The following is a 16,192-nucleotide window of genomic DNA, read 5'->3' as shown; positions in this document are numbered from 1 at the left end:
TGGAATAGCAAGTCTGGGAGGAGGCTTGTGTGGAGTATAAACACCAGCATAGACCTGTTGGGTTGAAAGGTCTGTTTCTGTGTCACAAGGCTCAAGTTTCAGCCTAAGTTGCTCCTATTTTTTTGGAGCAACTAGTTTAGAATGGAGCATCTTAGAAATTGCAATTCTCGGCATTTAGTTTGCTCCAGTTCTAGTGACTTAGAATAGTTTCATTGAAGAACAGATTTTTTTTTTCAAAAGGGAGCGTGTCCAGCCACTTACGCCTGTTTTGCAAGTTTAGGCAGCGAAAACTTACTCCAAACTAACTTAGAATGGAGTAAGTGTAGATTTTTGTACGCTCAGAAAAACCTTGCCTACACTCTATAAATTAGACGTAGGGAACGAGAGATAGCCGGTGGGGAGGGGCGCGGAAGGGAAGTAATTGAATTTTACAAGCATGTAACAGTTTCACTTCTACAGATAAAGAGCCATCCTGAATAATAAATGATAAATAAAACAAATAAAAAATACATTTAATTTTCCTACCTGTCTGAAGCAGCAGCAGCAGCAGCAGCTGCGAAGATTCAGACAGGCCGTTCGACCAGGGGACAGGGGCGGGAGGCGTCAGGCCACCCACAGCGACGGCGGCAGCAGCCTTCCGAGCTGCGAAGATTCAGACAGGCCGTTCGGCCAGGGGACAAGGGAGGCGTCCAAAGCAGTGGGAGGGAGAGCCAGCAAGCCAGCCAGCCAGCCAGCAAGTTTAACAGTTTAATTTGTACTTCAAGTATGGGTGCTGCATTATCAACACCACGGATTATGCAATAGTTCTCCATCAATTCACTGCATAGGAGAGAATTGATTAGAGCTCACCACACTAGGAACGTCATAGCCCGTAGGCTGATGGGCAGGAGACCTTACCCACGTCGGCAACATTGAGCCAGGCGTTCGTACCTATACATGAGTGAGACTGATTGTGTCAAAAGGCTGCATTTCCGCAGAGAAGATGCCGTTGAGATCTGTGATATGCTGAGAGTAGATTTGCAGCCCAGAAGCAGAACGCCGAATGCCTTGTCTGTTGAAGTGAAGGTAACAACAGCTGCACTTTCCTTCTATGCCTCGGGATCGTTTCAAGCTACAACTTGAGATGTGTGCACCATCTCTCAACGTGCAATACATGCCTGTGTTTACCAGGTCACAGCTGCACTATATGCGTGGAGGAATGACTTCATCAAGTTCCCAAAGACCGGCCAAGCAATGCATGACAGGGCTGTGGGCTTCTCCAGGATTGCTGGCTTCTCAAAGGTACAGGGCTGCATTGATTGTACCCACATCGCCTTGCGAGCACCTGTGGAGGATTACAGGAATAGAAAAGGTTTCCACTCCATTAATGTGCAGCTCGTGTGTGACAAAAAGAAGCCCATCATGTCAGTCGATGCGAGATATACTGGCAGCACCCATAATGCGTTCATCCTACGCGACAGCGTTATATCTGTCATGTTTGAGCAGCAGCCAGAAGGGCAGAGCCGACTACTGGGAGACAAAGGGTATGACCTGGCCACCTGGCTCATGACGCCCCTATGCGTAACACGGATGGAAGCTGACCATCAATACAACATGGCGCACATTGTGACATGCAACATCATAGAGAGGACCATTGGAATCTTAAAACAGCATTTCCGATGCCCGGACCATTCCAGAGGCCACTTGCAATACTCCTAAGATTGTCGGTCAGTTCACTGTTGTGTGCTGCATGCTGCATAACTTAGCCATCATGAGGCAGCAGGAGCTGGTAGTGGAATCAGAAGACCCACATGAGGGGCAAGTGCCTACTGATAGTAATTTGGAAGAGCAGGATGAGGATAATGACGACGATCAGGAAAGCATGCAAGAGCCTGATGCCGGAGCACGAGGTCGGAGGAGGGCCATTCATCGTGCTCCTTTAACGATTGCTCAAGCCCTGCGCCAGCAGCTCATCTGTGAACGCTTCACTTACTGATACCTGTGGGCTCTGCGACAACTGTTGCACATGGACATGTTTATTCTTTGGAGTTGTTCCTTTGTTGTGTTGTGTTAATGGACCATGATTCAGTTTTAATGAAAAAATATTTTATTGAAAAGTTAATGTTAGTGTAATAAAATATTTGTTGCATCAAACTTTACTTTTTAATATGACTCTTTAAGATCACTTAAAAACTTTGAGATCACTTATAAAGTTGTAAAGTTACAAAAGTTACAAAACAATTTCAATGTGAAAAATCTTACACTCCTAAGATTACTTTGACTTCAAGATCACTTTTTAGGTGCAAAATTAAATAAGTTACAAAATGTGAGAGAATTTACACTATAAGATCACTTAAAAACCCTAAGATCACTTATAAGTTGTAAAGTTACAAAACTTACAAAACAATTTCAATTTGAAAAATGTTACTACAGTTACATCAAGAACAAGAACAAAAGCAGCAAAGAAAGGCTGCAACCATCTCTCATCCATATCTTGGTGAATGTTCACTTCTTCATGGGGATGCAATTTGATTGGCCGGGATGTGTGCCCTTATTGCAGCATTTCCCTCACCCAGGCCCTTTCTGATGGCCTGTGCTGTCACTTGCACTCCCTTGGACATTCCCTCCCTCATTTCTCGTGTCATTACTGCTATTTCTCCCATCAGTACCGTTATCTCTTCACCTATTGCACTGACGCTGCCCACGAGTGATCGGGTAAGATCATTGGTCTCCACACCCAATGCCACAACCTGAGCCGCATCTGTTGCACACTGCATCTCAGGAGAGCGTGTTTCCAATCTCCTTCTCCTCTGCCTGGGTCTGCCTCGTGGCACCACTCCACTGGGAGGCGCAGGCTGGGATGGTACGGCCCTGGGTCTTGCATCCCGCACCACTCGAGTGGGAGCCGTGGGCTGGGATGGTGGGGCAGTGGGTGTAAACTGCTGCATTACATCAGCAGCACCACTGGGACCCGCAAGTCAGAATCAAAACCATGGAAGGTGGAACCAGAACCTATGCAAGTGGGAGGCTCAGGCTGGGACAGTGGGGCAGTGGCTGTAAACTGCTGCATTACACCAGCAGCACCACTGGGACCCGCAACATCGGAACCAAAACCATGGAAGGTGGAACCAGAACCTATGCAAGGGATTGAAACTCTGATGTCCGCTAATGTGGGCTTATACATATTAAGTTGGAAGGTCTCCCCTGAAGACAGTTCAGTCATCACCTGCAGCCAACCTTGGTCTGGATCGTCCGCATCTGGTTCTTCTGGATCTTCAGGATCTTCAGGATTGGCATCATCATCTTCTGCAAGATATATCAGAACAATCAAATGTTTAGCAGCAGAGGAGAGGGCAGGATGGGTGGCATGAGTACTCTCACACATAGCAGGCCAGGCAGCAGGTTGATTTGAAGGGCCACGATGCATTTTCAGGACTTACCCTCTCCCTCGCGTGTGGGCCCAGCTTTTGGTGTACTGATTGCTTTTCTCCATGTACGACTCATCATAGCAGTTACCCTCTGTTCCAAGGGTGTCAGTGGGTGCAGATTGGTGGGCCTCCTCCTGTTCGAGTTGTTTCCCTTTTGTTGTGGGTCAATTTCTTCTGCAAAAATTAAAATATAATTTTTTACAAAATGTGTCTTTCGTCTGGGTGGGACATATACAGATAATCACATTTACAATTATGATTCCATTGTAAAGTGAAAATATTACTTACACTAGCTACTTGACCAAGGTCGTGCCATTTCTATTTACACTGGCTTCCAGATCTCATGGTCTGCACCACTGCGCAGTAATCTTCTGCAACTTGGTTCCAGCGTTTCTTCATTTCTTTAGGTGACACTTTTATGCGACCTCTGTTGCTGGTATCCAGCTCCTGCCATCTCTGCTCAATGACGTTAACTAATGTCTCCACTTCCTTATGCAAGAAATTATTTGTTCTTGGTGGACGTTGTCCCATTGCTGCATTCAATTGACACTCTGATTTTTCAAAACACACAGTCCTTATTTTTCATGCATCTATGCAGCACTTGTTCTGGAAGTTTAGCAGCAAAAAGCAACACTCACTGATTTCAGCAGGTGATTTCTTCAACCGTGCTGCTAAAAGCACTCCTTCAGCCACAAAAAATCAGCAAAATTCACTCACAAGCCTTTCCACAGCTCCACAAAACAAAACAGCACTTTTCCTGATTTACTTTTAAAAATGGCCAAGTGCCAATGTTTGTATTATACTGCGCATGCGCGCATGCTCCAGTGCGCATGCGCAGGGCTGCCGGCACGACATCGGCTTCTGTGAGCTGGCCCCGCCCCCCTGCTGGCAGAGAATCGTTGCCACGCTTTGGCCCCGCCCCCCACAGATACTTTCACGCCGCGCCGACCTGGAACGGGTCCGATTCGGAGCGGAGAATCCCACCGCAAGTATTAGGCGCCCTTTTTATCCCACAAAACAGGCGTGCCTCTCGGAGGTGCGCCGTTCTGAACGCGGCCTGAAATTTACCCCCATAGATTCTACATAATCCTATTTGTTCAACATAATATCTTAAAAGGCTGCTGATATACTATGGTTGTCTTACTTGAAATGTAATGGTCCAGAATTTGCTGTCAAAATAACAGTGAGACTAATGGCACTCATCCTTACTAATGTGTAAATGGTGCAGCAACTTCAGGCAAGGAGCAGGTGTGCAGGTAAATGTGAATATTCAAAGTTGCGCCACTCCACTGTTAGTTTTCGAAAAAGGCCTTTTGCTGTTTGGCTCACCATTGACATACATTAGAAGTTGCTGTATTTGCAAGGTAGATATGAACTAAACCTGCCGCAAATATTTAGGGCTAGTAATTAATAGCTTAACAATATGGTAAGTGTTAATTATTTCCAATCAACCTCTCCGGCACTGAAAATTAACTATTACTAGTGTGGTGTCTCATTCCTTCAGGTTTGTAATTTTTCGCGGAAGCTCTAAAAAAAAATTTTAAATTTAAAATTTAACATTTTTTTCTTACTTTTCCTTTCTGTCTTTTTTTTCTCTTAATCCAAACTGTCTTTCTACCTCTTTCTGTATCTGATTTGACATTGAATTCAGCTCCTTTAATTCAGTCCTTCCTGTCTTTGTTTCCCAGATTGGTTAAGGAGATACCTTGTTGGTTGTCCAGTTCACTTGGGTCTCAGATGCCCTGTTTCACTTGCTGCAAAATTATCAGCTCACATTTTGAGCAACTTTGTGGGTTAACATTTTTTTTAGCTGAAGGATGCAGGGACAAGTTTAGCTAACAGCAGACACTGTTAGACACCCTGCTACAGCAAAATCTGATCCATTTTAATATAATGTAAGCATACTGCTGGTAAATCCAGTAAACCAGTGGTTTCCTATATAATGATAATAACATCTTAAAGCACGTCACAGGATATGTGGCTCAAATAATAGGTACATTACGAAAATAGCGCACTAAGCCAGGTCAAATAATGTTGTAAAAAATAGCTATCGTTCTGAGCACTTACAGTCTTTTTAGTGAACTCAGATGAGAGAAAGTTCCGGCAGGAATTCTTGATACTTTATTATTGTGTAAGAATCTGAGAAATGAACAAGACAAGTTAATAACAAAAGGAATCAATTTTTTTAATTTTCCTTGTGCAATATGCTTGATAATTATATTTCTGTATAATATCTGCATGACTTACTATTTATACTTAGTTTTCTTTAAACTCATAAAAATACGCTGTCTAATTGGAATTGTCTGTCTGAAAAGAGGCTTGTTAGTTTCATCTTATCTTTTAGCTGTCTGGGGATTTAGTGGCAACATTGATTCCTGTGGGCCTTGATTACACAGTCTAATCTGACAATCTTGATGCATCAAGTATTTCCAACACTGTAGTGTGCGCCTTCTGATATATCAATCCAGTGTGTGCTGTCTAATCTACCGTTCTCTGATCAAGTGTCAGCTTTATTCAGTTGTTAACACCCTTGCCTCAAAAATTGTGGGTTCAAGTTCCACTCCAGGACTTGAGCACATGATCTCGGTAGCATTTTAGTGTGGAATATTCAGGGCGTGCCTCACTGTCTGAGTTGTTATACTTTGAATGAGATGTTAACCAAGTTCCTATTTACCTGTTCTGATGAATATTAAAAATCCTATGGCCTATTCAAAGAAAAGCAGAAATTCCCCTAGTGTCCTTGGCAACACAAACAAAAATGGAACGGATTGTTATATGTGGGCATCACTCTGCATAAAATGGCTGACCCATTTACTTCCATAACAGCAGTGACTGCACTTCAAATTAATTCATTATTTGTAAAACAATTTGGAATATTTCTGAGACATGTGATAAGGTACTAAATAAGCTGGTTAGTGGCCAGTAATTGAGCTGCTGTGTTTTATGAGTCTCTGACTGGTTATTTGGATATCGTTGAGGGTGTGAGAGTTATAGCTTGGGGTTTCAGAGATGTTTATTAAAGGTGCAATACAGCAATGGCAAAGTATCTCAAATCTTTCACTATAATTATGTGTGGAAGAGACTGAGGTTGCAATGATGCATTTGATGCATTTACAACATTGACTGTATTTAGTCCTTTTGATTATTTTTGCTTATATTACTTTGCTAAAACTAAGCTTACAAATACAAAATAACAATTGTTGAAGTACTGCAGTATGATTAGCTTTTTGATTATTCAACTAACAAGCTGACTATGTGATGTTTTCAGAGCAAATAATCTTTATTTTTCCAATAATACAGCTTGCCAGGGCAACATGAATCTATTACTTTAGAATTTAGAATTTTGTTCCTTAAATATCAGGAGAAGACTTGGTCACATAAATTAAAAAATGGTTGAGGTGTAGCCTTCATGTCACCTTTAGCACCTTCTATTTTAACACTAATGTTTGGATGCATTTCATTATGGACATATCTACAGTGTAAATTGTGCAATAAATGCACAAACTGCTCAATTTTGCATTCAAGTTATCCATGTGGTCTTTGTACTTTAGGGAACATAATTTTATTGTGTTTTCTCATTATATTTTTGTACTTAAACACAAACAATACCATACCCGTGCCCCCTGTGTAAGTGAGGAGCAACTAGGTTTCAACAAATAACCAGATATCACCATCTGAGATGTAACTGTCCATTATTCTACTGAGCATATGTAGAAGTTGAATGTTAGACCATTTTATAGAAAATCATTTGTGAAGAATCAAACAGATTGCTGGTTCATGCAACTGTGTCAAGCAAGTCAAGCAGCAGTGAAATTACATTTTATTTCCTATATAAGTCCATTATGGGAGTTCATTCTCAAGCAAGAAAGTCTCACAGATCGCCTTAATGCATGATGGAGAATCTCTGTAATGTACCATCGGTAGTATGTTTTATTTGTTACATAGTCCTCTGAGGTGCATCCTCGGTTGTGACCAGCAATCCAGATACTCATACAAGTTACAAATAGCTCTGGTTAGATACCCTGGTTTATCTTTAATGCATTTAGTTATGTTTACAATCAATGAAGGCACTTTTTAATGTTCTGCAAAATATTTGTGCTAAAATTTCAGAAAAAATGTTACTGAAAGGAAACATGAACTTGTGTGAAATTGATAAATTGAACTTGAAGGCAAAATGTCATGTCCTTCAAACTTAATCTGCAATTACAGTCCATTTACTCCCCCATGGCCATTGATGCTGAAAACCCCAGTGAGGAATTTTGCATGATTAATTAAACTATACCTAGTGCCTGATTTCTAACTTTGAAAAAATGTATTACTGTTAAATATTATTTCAGTTGTATGTAAATATTATTCCAAACACAAACTGTCCTTTTTTGAAGTTATGAATAATTCTAATCTCAATTATTTTTGTCTGAAAAGGTTAATTGTGTTCAGGTAGATTTCAGATTATTTTCTTTTATTACTGTTTCTCGAGCACTTTTCAAGACACAAGCAGGTATTCTGTAACCTTAACTGGAAAGTTTTAAACATTAGAAACAGAAATAAAATAAATCAGATTTTGACAAAAGAAATCTCTAAAAACAGAACATTTTGAGATGAAATTAGATGCCAACTTTTGTACTTTTACATCAATAGGGTAACATTCACAGTGGTTCTCTTGCCACTAACATCACTCCCTGCAATCTCGATGGCATTAGAGACATACATTTTCATGGGCCCATGGCATCTCCATCTTAGAAAGGAAGGAGTCATCTCTGATGCATGCATTCACATGCATAACAATACATGTACGTATCCAAGTTTGCACATACACAATTGCAAAAGTCATGGGCATCCTCAAAGAATTGGCCTCCTTTTTAAAATTAGACCAGTGGGTCTACTGTTTGAGGGGCAATATGACTTTTAACTAAACAGGGGAGAGTGATGCACAAAGTTCACAGGTTTCCATTTGAGCACTGCCCTCCTGGGGTTTGTAATATGAAAATGCCTATTGATTAACACTGTTAAAACTGGTTAAAGGCCTGGTTGAAATCTAATTGTTTAAGGAATATGTGGACTATATTAGTTATCAATCCAGTGCAAAAAGCAATTAGTCTGGTCAATTAGTTCAATGACAAAAGCACACAGATAGCAGATTAAACAGCAGACCATGCAGCACTTACAATCTCTCTAGTTTGGGAAGATCGCTAAAAGTTTCTGGCTCTAGTATCTCTATGTGGTTGAAGTGAATGTATCTGTTGAAAGAATTCACGTTAAGAGTTAGTATTCGCAATTGCTGCCTGGGATGTGGTTTGTTTTCAGAAACCAACCCAAACTACTGTAAATTGGAGATTTCTCTTACTATTGGGTTTCCTGTCCAACTAACATTGTTACATTAGATACTTGATGCAAGTACCAATGCGTTATGCAGTAATTCTATCATATTGGGCTTTCTGCTGTATCCGCACATCTTTTAAGCTGTTTTACACAGAGCACAAACTCAACAATCCAAACAGCTGGGGCTCTTTCTAGATCCTCTAGAGCGATGACAGAATTCCACAAACGACTATTAATAGTTAAATGTCAGTCCTTCTGCTCTGTATTAGCATTGACAAGCTGACTTCATACATGTGAAATCGAATTTGTAATTTCCCGATACCTAAAGCAATTGGAAGCTGTCTGCACATTGAATGTCACTGGCCTCTCTTTAGTTGCCACCATTGCTGTCCCTCACTATGAATGCATCCCAGTTGCTCACAGTGCAGCCAAACCTCTTACACGTTATTAAAAAAAATCTGAAAACTTCAAAGTAGATAAAGGATTCCATTCCAGGAATTGCCAGATACTGTTTTTTATCCAAGATTTAAAGATTACATAACCATTTGCTCAGTGTTGCTTATGAGTTCTGATTTTCTGTTCCAATTTCAGATACTTGTAATACCCAAAACTACATTCCTGGTGTGGGATCCTGTCAGATGGAAATTAGTGAGTGGAATTCTGTCATAACAGAAAAATGAAGCAACTCTTGCAATTAATGATTTCAGTTGTTACATCTGGTATTCTTTTCAGTTTCAGAGTCAGGATCAAACATGTGCCCAAATCACCGATACATCATTCCATGACTGACCTCTAATGTGCTTCCATGGTTAGTTAACCTGCTAACCAGAACACAAAATATTATGAACTAGAAGAAAACCTCCCAATTTACAGTATTAGTAAACAGAAGAGGGAATAAAGCACATAGCAAAAGAAAATCTAATGAAGCTTTGGTTAATTTAACTTTGTCGCAATAATTAATTCTAGAATAACATGCTTGATCATCTTAAGTTGTTCAAGGAAGCATGTTCTGTGCTTTCCCTCTCCTGTCCAATCAGTATTAAATAACGTGTGACTGCCATAAAATTCAATCATAGCCAGTCTACATAGCACATGCCAATTAATGGACACCCTGCCAATAGGAATTTGCTTAAGATGGCCAATTTTGCATTAGACACTCTAATTTGTTTGTTTATAAGAATAATTGGAATAGGGAATATAGTTTGCTTGCCACTAAGGTGTTCCCATTAAGATGCTTTATTGTACTCATATACTCACCTGATAATATTCATAAATATTACGTATACTTCATAACATAGATATACACTTTAACATGTAAAATTACAGAATTTATCGATATGACATGTAAGAAAACTATGAAACTGATAATCTTTCAGAGAGAGTAGTGGTAAACGGTTGTTTGCCAGACAGTGGTGTTCCCCTGGGTCAGTCCTAGGACCACTGCTTTTCTTGATATATATTTATGATTTGGATGTGGGTGTACACCGCACAATTTCAAAATTTGCAGATGACACAAAACTTGGAAGTATAGTTAACAATGAGGAGGATAGTAATAGACTTCAAGAGGACATAGACAGGCTGGTGGAATGGGCAGACACGTGGCAGCTAAAATGTTATGCAGTAAAGTGTGAAGTGATACATTTTGATAGAAAAAATGAGGAGAGGAAACATAAACTGGTTTCCCAGGTCTCACGAAGGTCCATATGGAACAAGTAAGTGCCTTTACAGTACTGCCTGTGGGCCAGGAGGAGCAGGAGAGTTCCCCTGGCCCAAAAGCAAATCTGTAAACTGGCCCGCACGCCCCCAAGTGTCCGACTCCCCCTTGCCTGCGATCTCATCGAGATCTGAGCTCCACCCCCCAATCCGATCACTCATCCCCTTGCCAATGACAGATCTCTGGCTGCAGCTTGGAACCGCATGCCTATCCGTCCGACCTCCAGACAGCCTTCGACCTGGCTGGGTGCAGCCGAGAAACAAAACATTTTTTAAAAAACAGAATCAGCCATTAAATTTGGCAGGACCTCCGGGAAAAGCGTACTTCTGAGCTTCCCGGCCAGCAAAATGCCTACAGGTACAATGCCTGCAGGGGCCGAGTCTATGACAGTTTTTGGGTTTTTCCGGATTTCAGACAAGAAAATCAATAGTCTGAAATCCGGAATACTGGGGACCGAATCCGTGCCGGATTTCGGGTTTTGCCGGATTTTGGACCTTGCTGGGGACCGAATCCGTGCCGGATTTTGGGTTTTGTTGGATTTCGAACCTCGCTGCCCACCCGCCGATCCTCCGCTTCTCGCTGCTCGCCGAAATGTCTGGTTTTCAGAAGTCTGTACTGTACCTCCCCCACCCGAACCCCTCCCACCTCTGTGTTCTTATCGGGGCTCAGTTCACATAGGCATCAATATGAATGGATTTCTTACATGCTCAAACATTGCAAAAAGATGAACAGGACATTACTGACCATATTTTAATACTTAAGTGAATCTCTTTGCCCATTTCAAGCAGAGTCTTGCTTCTCCCAATATAGTACACCAGAAATAGAAAAGACACATGAAGTGGGTGAAGATCCACCATTTCTATCAGGATATAAATTGGGCAGACCTGATTGGAAAATTCAGGATAATGGGCTCAATTTTCCCCAATGCCATTTTTTTGCATATTACAAGAGTTATTCCTGTTTTTTTGTCCCCGACTACTGCAAACAAAAACTTGTAAGTTTCCCCAATCCACTTTTTAAAATTGGTGCCGCGTAGCCTATCCTTTAGCTTCGGGGCTGGAGCCTAATGTCTGGGCTGAAAAAAACGATGCCCCATCTTCTGCACATGCATGAAAAAAAAAAAGACTTTTTTTTACGTGACTGCTATGGGTGTGCATGCCCAGTACAGCTCCTGGTCTGCATTCGGCCATTTTTAAAGAGCCAGTTGTGTGTGACGACTTTAATTCTCATTGGAAAAATCAGAGCTGCAATATGCAACGTGGCTCAAGGACCAAGAGTTTCTCACAGGACAAAGTGGAGGCACTAGTTACTGTAATTGAGGCCAGATGGCACGAGCTGGACACCAGCAGAGGTCACATAAAAGTTTCACCAAAAGAAATGAAGAAACACTGGAACCAACCTGCAGAAGATTACTGTGAAATGGTGACCATCCCGAGGTCTGCAGGCCAGTGCAAAAAGAAGTGGAGGACCTTAGTCAAGTAGTTAGTGCAAGTAATATTTTCATTTATTCACTGGAATTACAATTGTAAATGTGACCATCTGTATATGTCCCACCCAGCAGAAAGACACCCTCTCTAAAAACTTAGATTTTAATCTTTGCAGAGGAAGGTGGCACACAACAAAAGGGAAAGAACTCGAACAGGAGGAGGCCCGGTAAATCTGCACCCACTGACACCCTTGGAAAACAGGGTCGCTGCTTTGATGGGTCCTGCCTGGAGAAAAACAATCTGTACTGCACAAGCTGGGCCCACACTTGAGGGAGAGAGTAGGTCCTGCAAATTCCAGGCTGGCTTTCCTAAAAGTCAAGGACTGCGCGGGCTAACCATGCTTCGGTTCACGGGAATATCTCTGTCAGCTGTGCTTCGGTTGATACAATGTGCTATAATTTATCGTGGTCCTTCAAATGAGCCTGCTGCCTGCACCGTGTGAACCTACTCATGCCACCCTGCCCCCTCCTCTGCTGCTAACCATTTGTCTGTTCTGTTATATTTTGCAGAACTTGAGGCCAACCTTGACGAGGCTGAAGCCGATGCAGAAGAAGATTCAGACACGGACGAGCCTGATGAGAACATCGTCCAATCCTGATACGTCCTTACTATAGAGTATAAATACACACGAGGCCCATGCTTGAGAGAAGGTCAGTCTGTGACCTGTCCTTTATTCCTTTGCACTCAAGTGATGAAAGTGAGTGGAGCTTCCCCTTTTATACCTGAAGGTCCAGGTTAGGAGTGTCTCCCACACAAATTCACCACCTCGTGGTCATTGTTCTCACGGTGTACAACTTAGATCAGATTATACATGGGTTACAATGCTAGTTGAATACATGACATCACCTCCCCCCCCAAAGTCTTATTGGGATCACAGATTGAGTCTCTCTGGTGGTTTACATTCTCTTGTAGAGCGCCTGAGTTGAGGCTCCGATTGTTGGGCGCTGGCCTGAATGTCTGCTGTTTGCGGTGCCTCAGGCCTGTCCGGACTGCCCACAATGACTGGGCTCTCTTCCCTTTGGTTCCGGTGTTCGGTCACCTGTGGTGGAGTGAACTCTATATCGTGTTCTTCCTCTGCTTCTTCTATGGGATTGCTGAACCTCCTTTTTGTTTGATCCATGTGTTTGCGGTAGATTTGTCCATTGGTAAGTTTAACGACCAGATTCCTATTTCCCTCTTTGGCAATCACAGTGCCTGCGAGCCATTTTGGCCCTGCAGCGTAGTTGAGGACAAAAACAGGGTCATTTACATCAATACATCGCGCCCTCACATTCCTGTCATGGTAGTGATATTGTGACTGGCGCCTGCTGTCGACAATTTCTTTCATGGTGCGGTGTATAAGGGATAACCGGGTTTTGAGCGTCCTTTTCATTAGCAGCTCTGCGGGTGGAACCACTGTGAGCGAGTGTGGTCGGGATCTGTAGGCCAACAGGAAGCGTGCTAAGCGGCTTTGTAGGGAAACCCCTTGAATTCTGAGCATCCCCTGTTTGATTATCTGCACTGCTCGTTCTGCCTGGCCGTTTGAGGCCGGCTTGAACGGTGCCGTTCTGACATGGTTAATTCCATTGCCTGCCATGAAGTCCTGGAATTCAGTACTTGTGAAGCACAGGCCATTGTCGCTGACCAAGATGTCCAGTAGACCATGGGCGGCGAACATTGCCCGTAGACTTTCTACCGTGGCCGAGGATGTGCTTGAATTTAAAATGTCACACTCGATCCATTTGGAGTAGGTGTCTACGACAACCAAAAAACATTTTTCCCATGAAAGGACCTGCGTAGTCCACATGGATGCGTGACCAAGGCTTGGCGGGTCATGGCCAGGGGCTAAGGGGGGCTTCGCTGGGCGCATTGCCCAGCTGGGCACACGTGTTGCACCTGCGAACACAAAGTTCCAGATCTGCGTCTATCCCTGGCCACCAAACGTGTGACCTGGCAATTGCCTTCATTATGACAATGCCCGGGTGCTCATTGTGGAGTTCTCTGATGAACACCTCTCTGCCCATCTGGGGCATGACTATGCGGTTTCCCCACAGTAGGCAATCGGCCTGAATCGAGAGTTCATCCCTGCGCCTGTGAAATGGTTTAAATTCCTCAGGGCATGCCCTGTACGTGGCTGCCTCGTCCCCATTCAGGACACATTTCTTGACTAGAGACAATAGCGGGTCACTATTTATCCAGACTTTAATCTGACGGGCTGTCACGGGTGAGCCTTCGCTTCCGAAAGCTTCAACAGCCATGACCATCTCAGCAGCATGCTTGGTAGTCCCCTCAGTGGTGGCTAGTGGGAGCCTGCTAAGTGCATCGGCGCAGTTTTCGGTGCCCGGTCTGTGCCGAATTGTATAGTCATAGGTGGCTAACGTGAGTGCCCACCTCTGTATGCAGGCCGATGCGTTTGCATTTATGGCCTTGTTGTCGGCCAAAAGGGATGTTAGGGGTTTGTGATCTGTCTCCAGCTCAAATTTCCTGCCAAACAGGAACTGGTGCATTTTCTTTACCGCACATACACATGCGAGCACCTCCTTTTCTACCATCCCGTAGCCCCTTTCTGCCTGGGACAGACTTTTGGAAGCATAAGCTACCGGCTGTAACTGACCCTTGGCATTGACATGCTGCAACACACACCCGACACCATAGGACGACGCATCGCACGTTAACACAAGTTTCTTACATGGGTCATATAGCGTTAACAGATTGTTGGAACATAAAAAATTGCATGCTCTATTAACAGCCCTTTCCTGGCTGTCCCCCCAGACCCATTCACGACCTTTGTGTAGCAGCACATGTACCGGCTCTAGCAGCGTGCTCAATTTGGGAAGAAAGTTATCAAAATAGTTCAGGAGCCCCTGGAACGAACGCAGCTCCATCGTGTTACGGGGTCTGGGTGCTCTCTGGATCACTTCCGTCTTGGACGCAGTAGGGCTGATCCCATCTGCTGTTACCCTCATCCCCAGGAATTCTATCTCTGGAGCTAGGAAGACGCACTTCGCCTTTTTCAGTCGCAGCCCTACCCGGTCCAGTCTGCGTAGCATCTCCTCCAGGTTGTGGAGGTGTTCTTCAGTATCGTAACCCATGATGAGGATGTCGTCCTGAAAAACCACCGTCCCTGGAATCGACTTGAGGAGGCTTTCCATATTTCGTTGGAAGATCACGGCGGCCGAGCGAATCCCGAACGGACATCTGTTGTACTCAAACAACCCCTTGTGTGTCGTGATGGTGGTCAGCTTCTTCGACTCACTCGCCAGCTCCTGAGTCAGGTAAGCTGAGGTCAGGTCCAATTTTGAAAAAAGTTTGCCACCGGATAGCGTCGCAAAGAGGTCCTCCGCTCTTGGTAGCGGGTACTGGTCTTGGAGTGACACCCGATTGATGGTGGCCTTGTAATCACCACATATCCTGACCGACCCATTCCCCATGAGCACCAGCACAATCGGGCTCGCCCAGTCACTGAATTCGACTGGCGAGATGATGCCTTCCCTCAGCAGGCGGTCCAATTCGCCCTCTATCTTTTGCCGCATCACCTACGGCACCGCTCTGGCCTTGTGGTGTTCTGGCCTGGCGTCCGGGTTTATGTGAATCACTACTTTGGCCCCCATGAAAGTGCCAATGCCGGGTTGAAATAATGAGCCAAATTTGTCCAGGATCTGTGAGCATGATACTCGCTCCACAGAGGAAATTGCATTGACATTGCCCCATTTCCAGTTCATGACAGCAAGCCAACTCCTCCCCAGTCGTGCGGGACTGTCCCCCGGGACAATCTAGAGTGGCAACCTGTTCTCCGAATCTTTGTGGGTCACGACTACCGTGGCGCTGCCTAGCACCGGAATGATCTCCTTTGTGTATGTCCATAGCTGTGCGTCAATCGGCGATAATTTTGGCCTCCTGGCCTTGGACGCCCACAACTTTTCGAACTGTTTGATACCCATCAGGGACTGGCTGGCCCCCGTGTCTAGCTCCATTGATACTGGGATACCATTGAGGAGCACTTTCATCATTATCGGTGGCGTCCTGGTATATGAACTGTATACGTGCTCCACATGAACTCGCTGAACTTCAGCTTCCAGTGATTTCCCCCAGCGTTCATTTCTGCAATTTCTGCAGGTATTTTGCTCATCTCTGCAAAGTCCAGCTGAGTGTGTGTCTCCAAGCCTCCAACATGAGTTGTTGTTTGAAACAAAAGGCCCCTTGCCAGTCAATCGTCCCTGACTGCCCCTGTGACTGTCCTTGAGTGTGCTATTAACAGGTGTTGATGGCCCCATTACTGGACGCAT

At 43.8% G+C, this 16,192-nt stretch overlaps 1 protein-coding gene across 1 annotated transcript in view; it reads right to left on the bottom strand.

The window, feature by feature from the left end:
* Nucleotides 1-16,192, bottom strand: part of LOC139275249 (peroxidasin homolog) — an 813,818-nt gene that overhangs the window by 307,543 nt on the left and 490,083 nt on the right. Inside the window, exons 5-6 of the mRNA XM_070892453.1 lie at nt 8,573-8,644; nt 5,475-5,546 (exon numbers count right to left, since the gene is read on the bottom strand). Coding sequence (XP_070748554.1) covers nt 5,475-5,546; nt 8,573-8,644 — 144 coding nt within the window. The remainder of the gene's footprint in view (nt 1-5,474; nt 5,547-8,572; nt 8,645-16,192) is intronic.

This window comes from Pristiophorus japonicus, chromosome 1 (genome assembly GCF_044704955.1).
Source record: "Pristiophorus japonicus isolate sPriJap1 chromosome 1, sPriJap1.hap1, whole genome shotgun sequence".
NCBI classification, from domain to species: domain Eukaryota; kingdom Metazoa; phylum Chordata; class Chondrichthyes; family Pristiophoridae; genus Pristiophorus; species Pristiophorus japonicus.
Note: the sequence above shows the minus strand (reverse complement) of the source record. Positions and strands in the feature narration are given on the sequence as shown.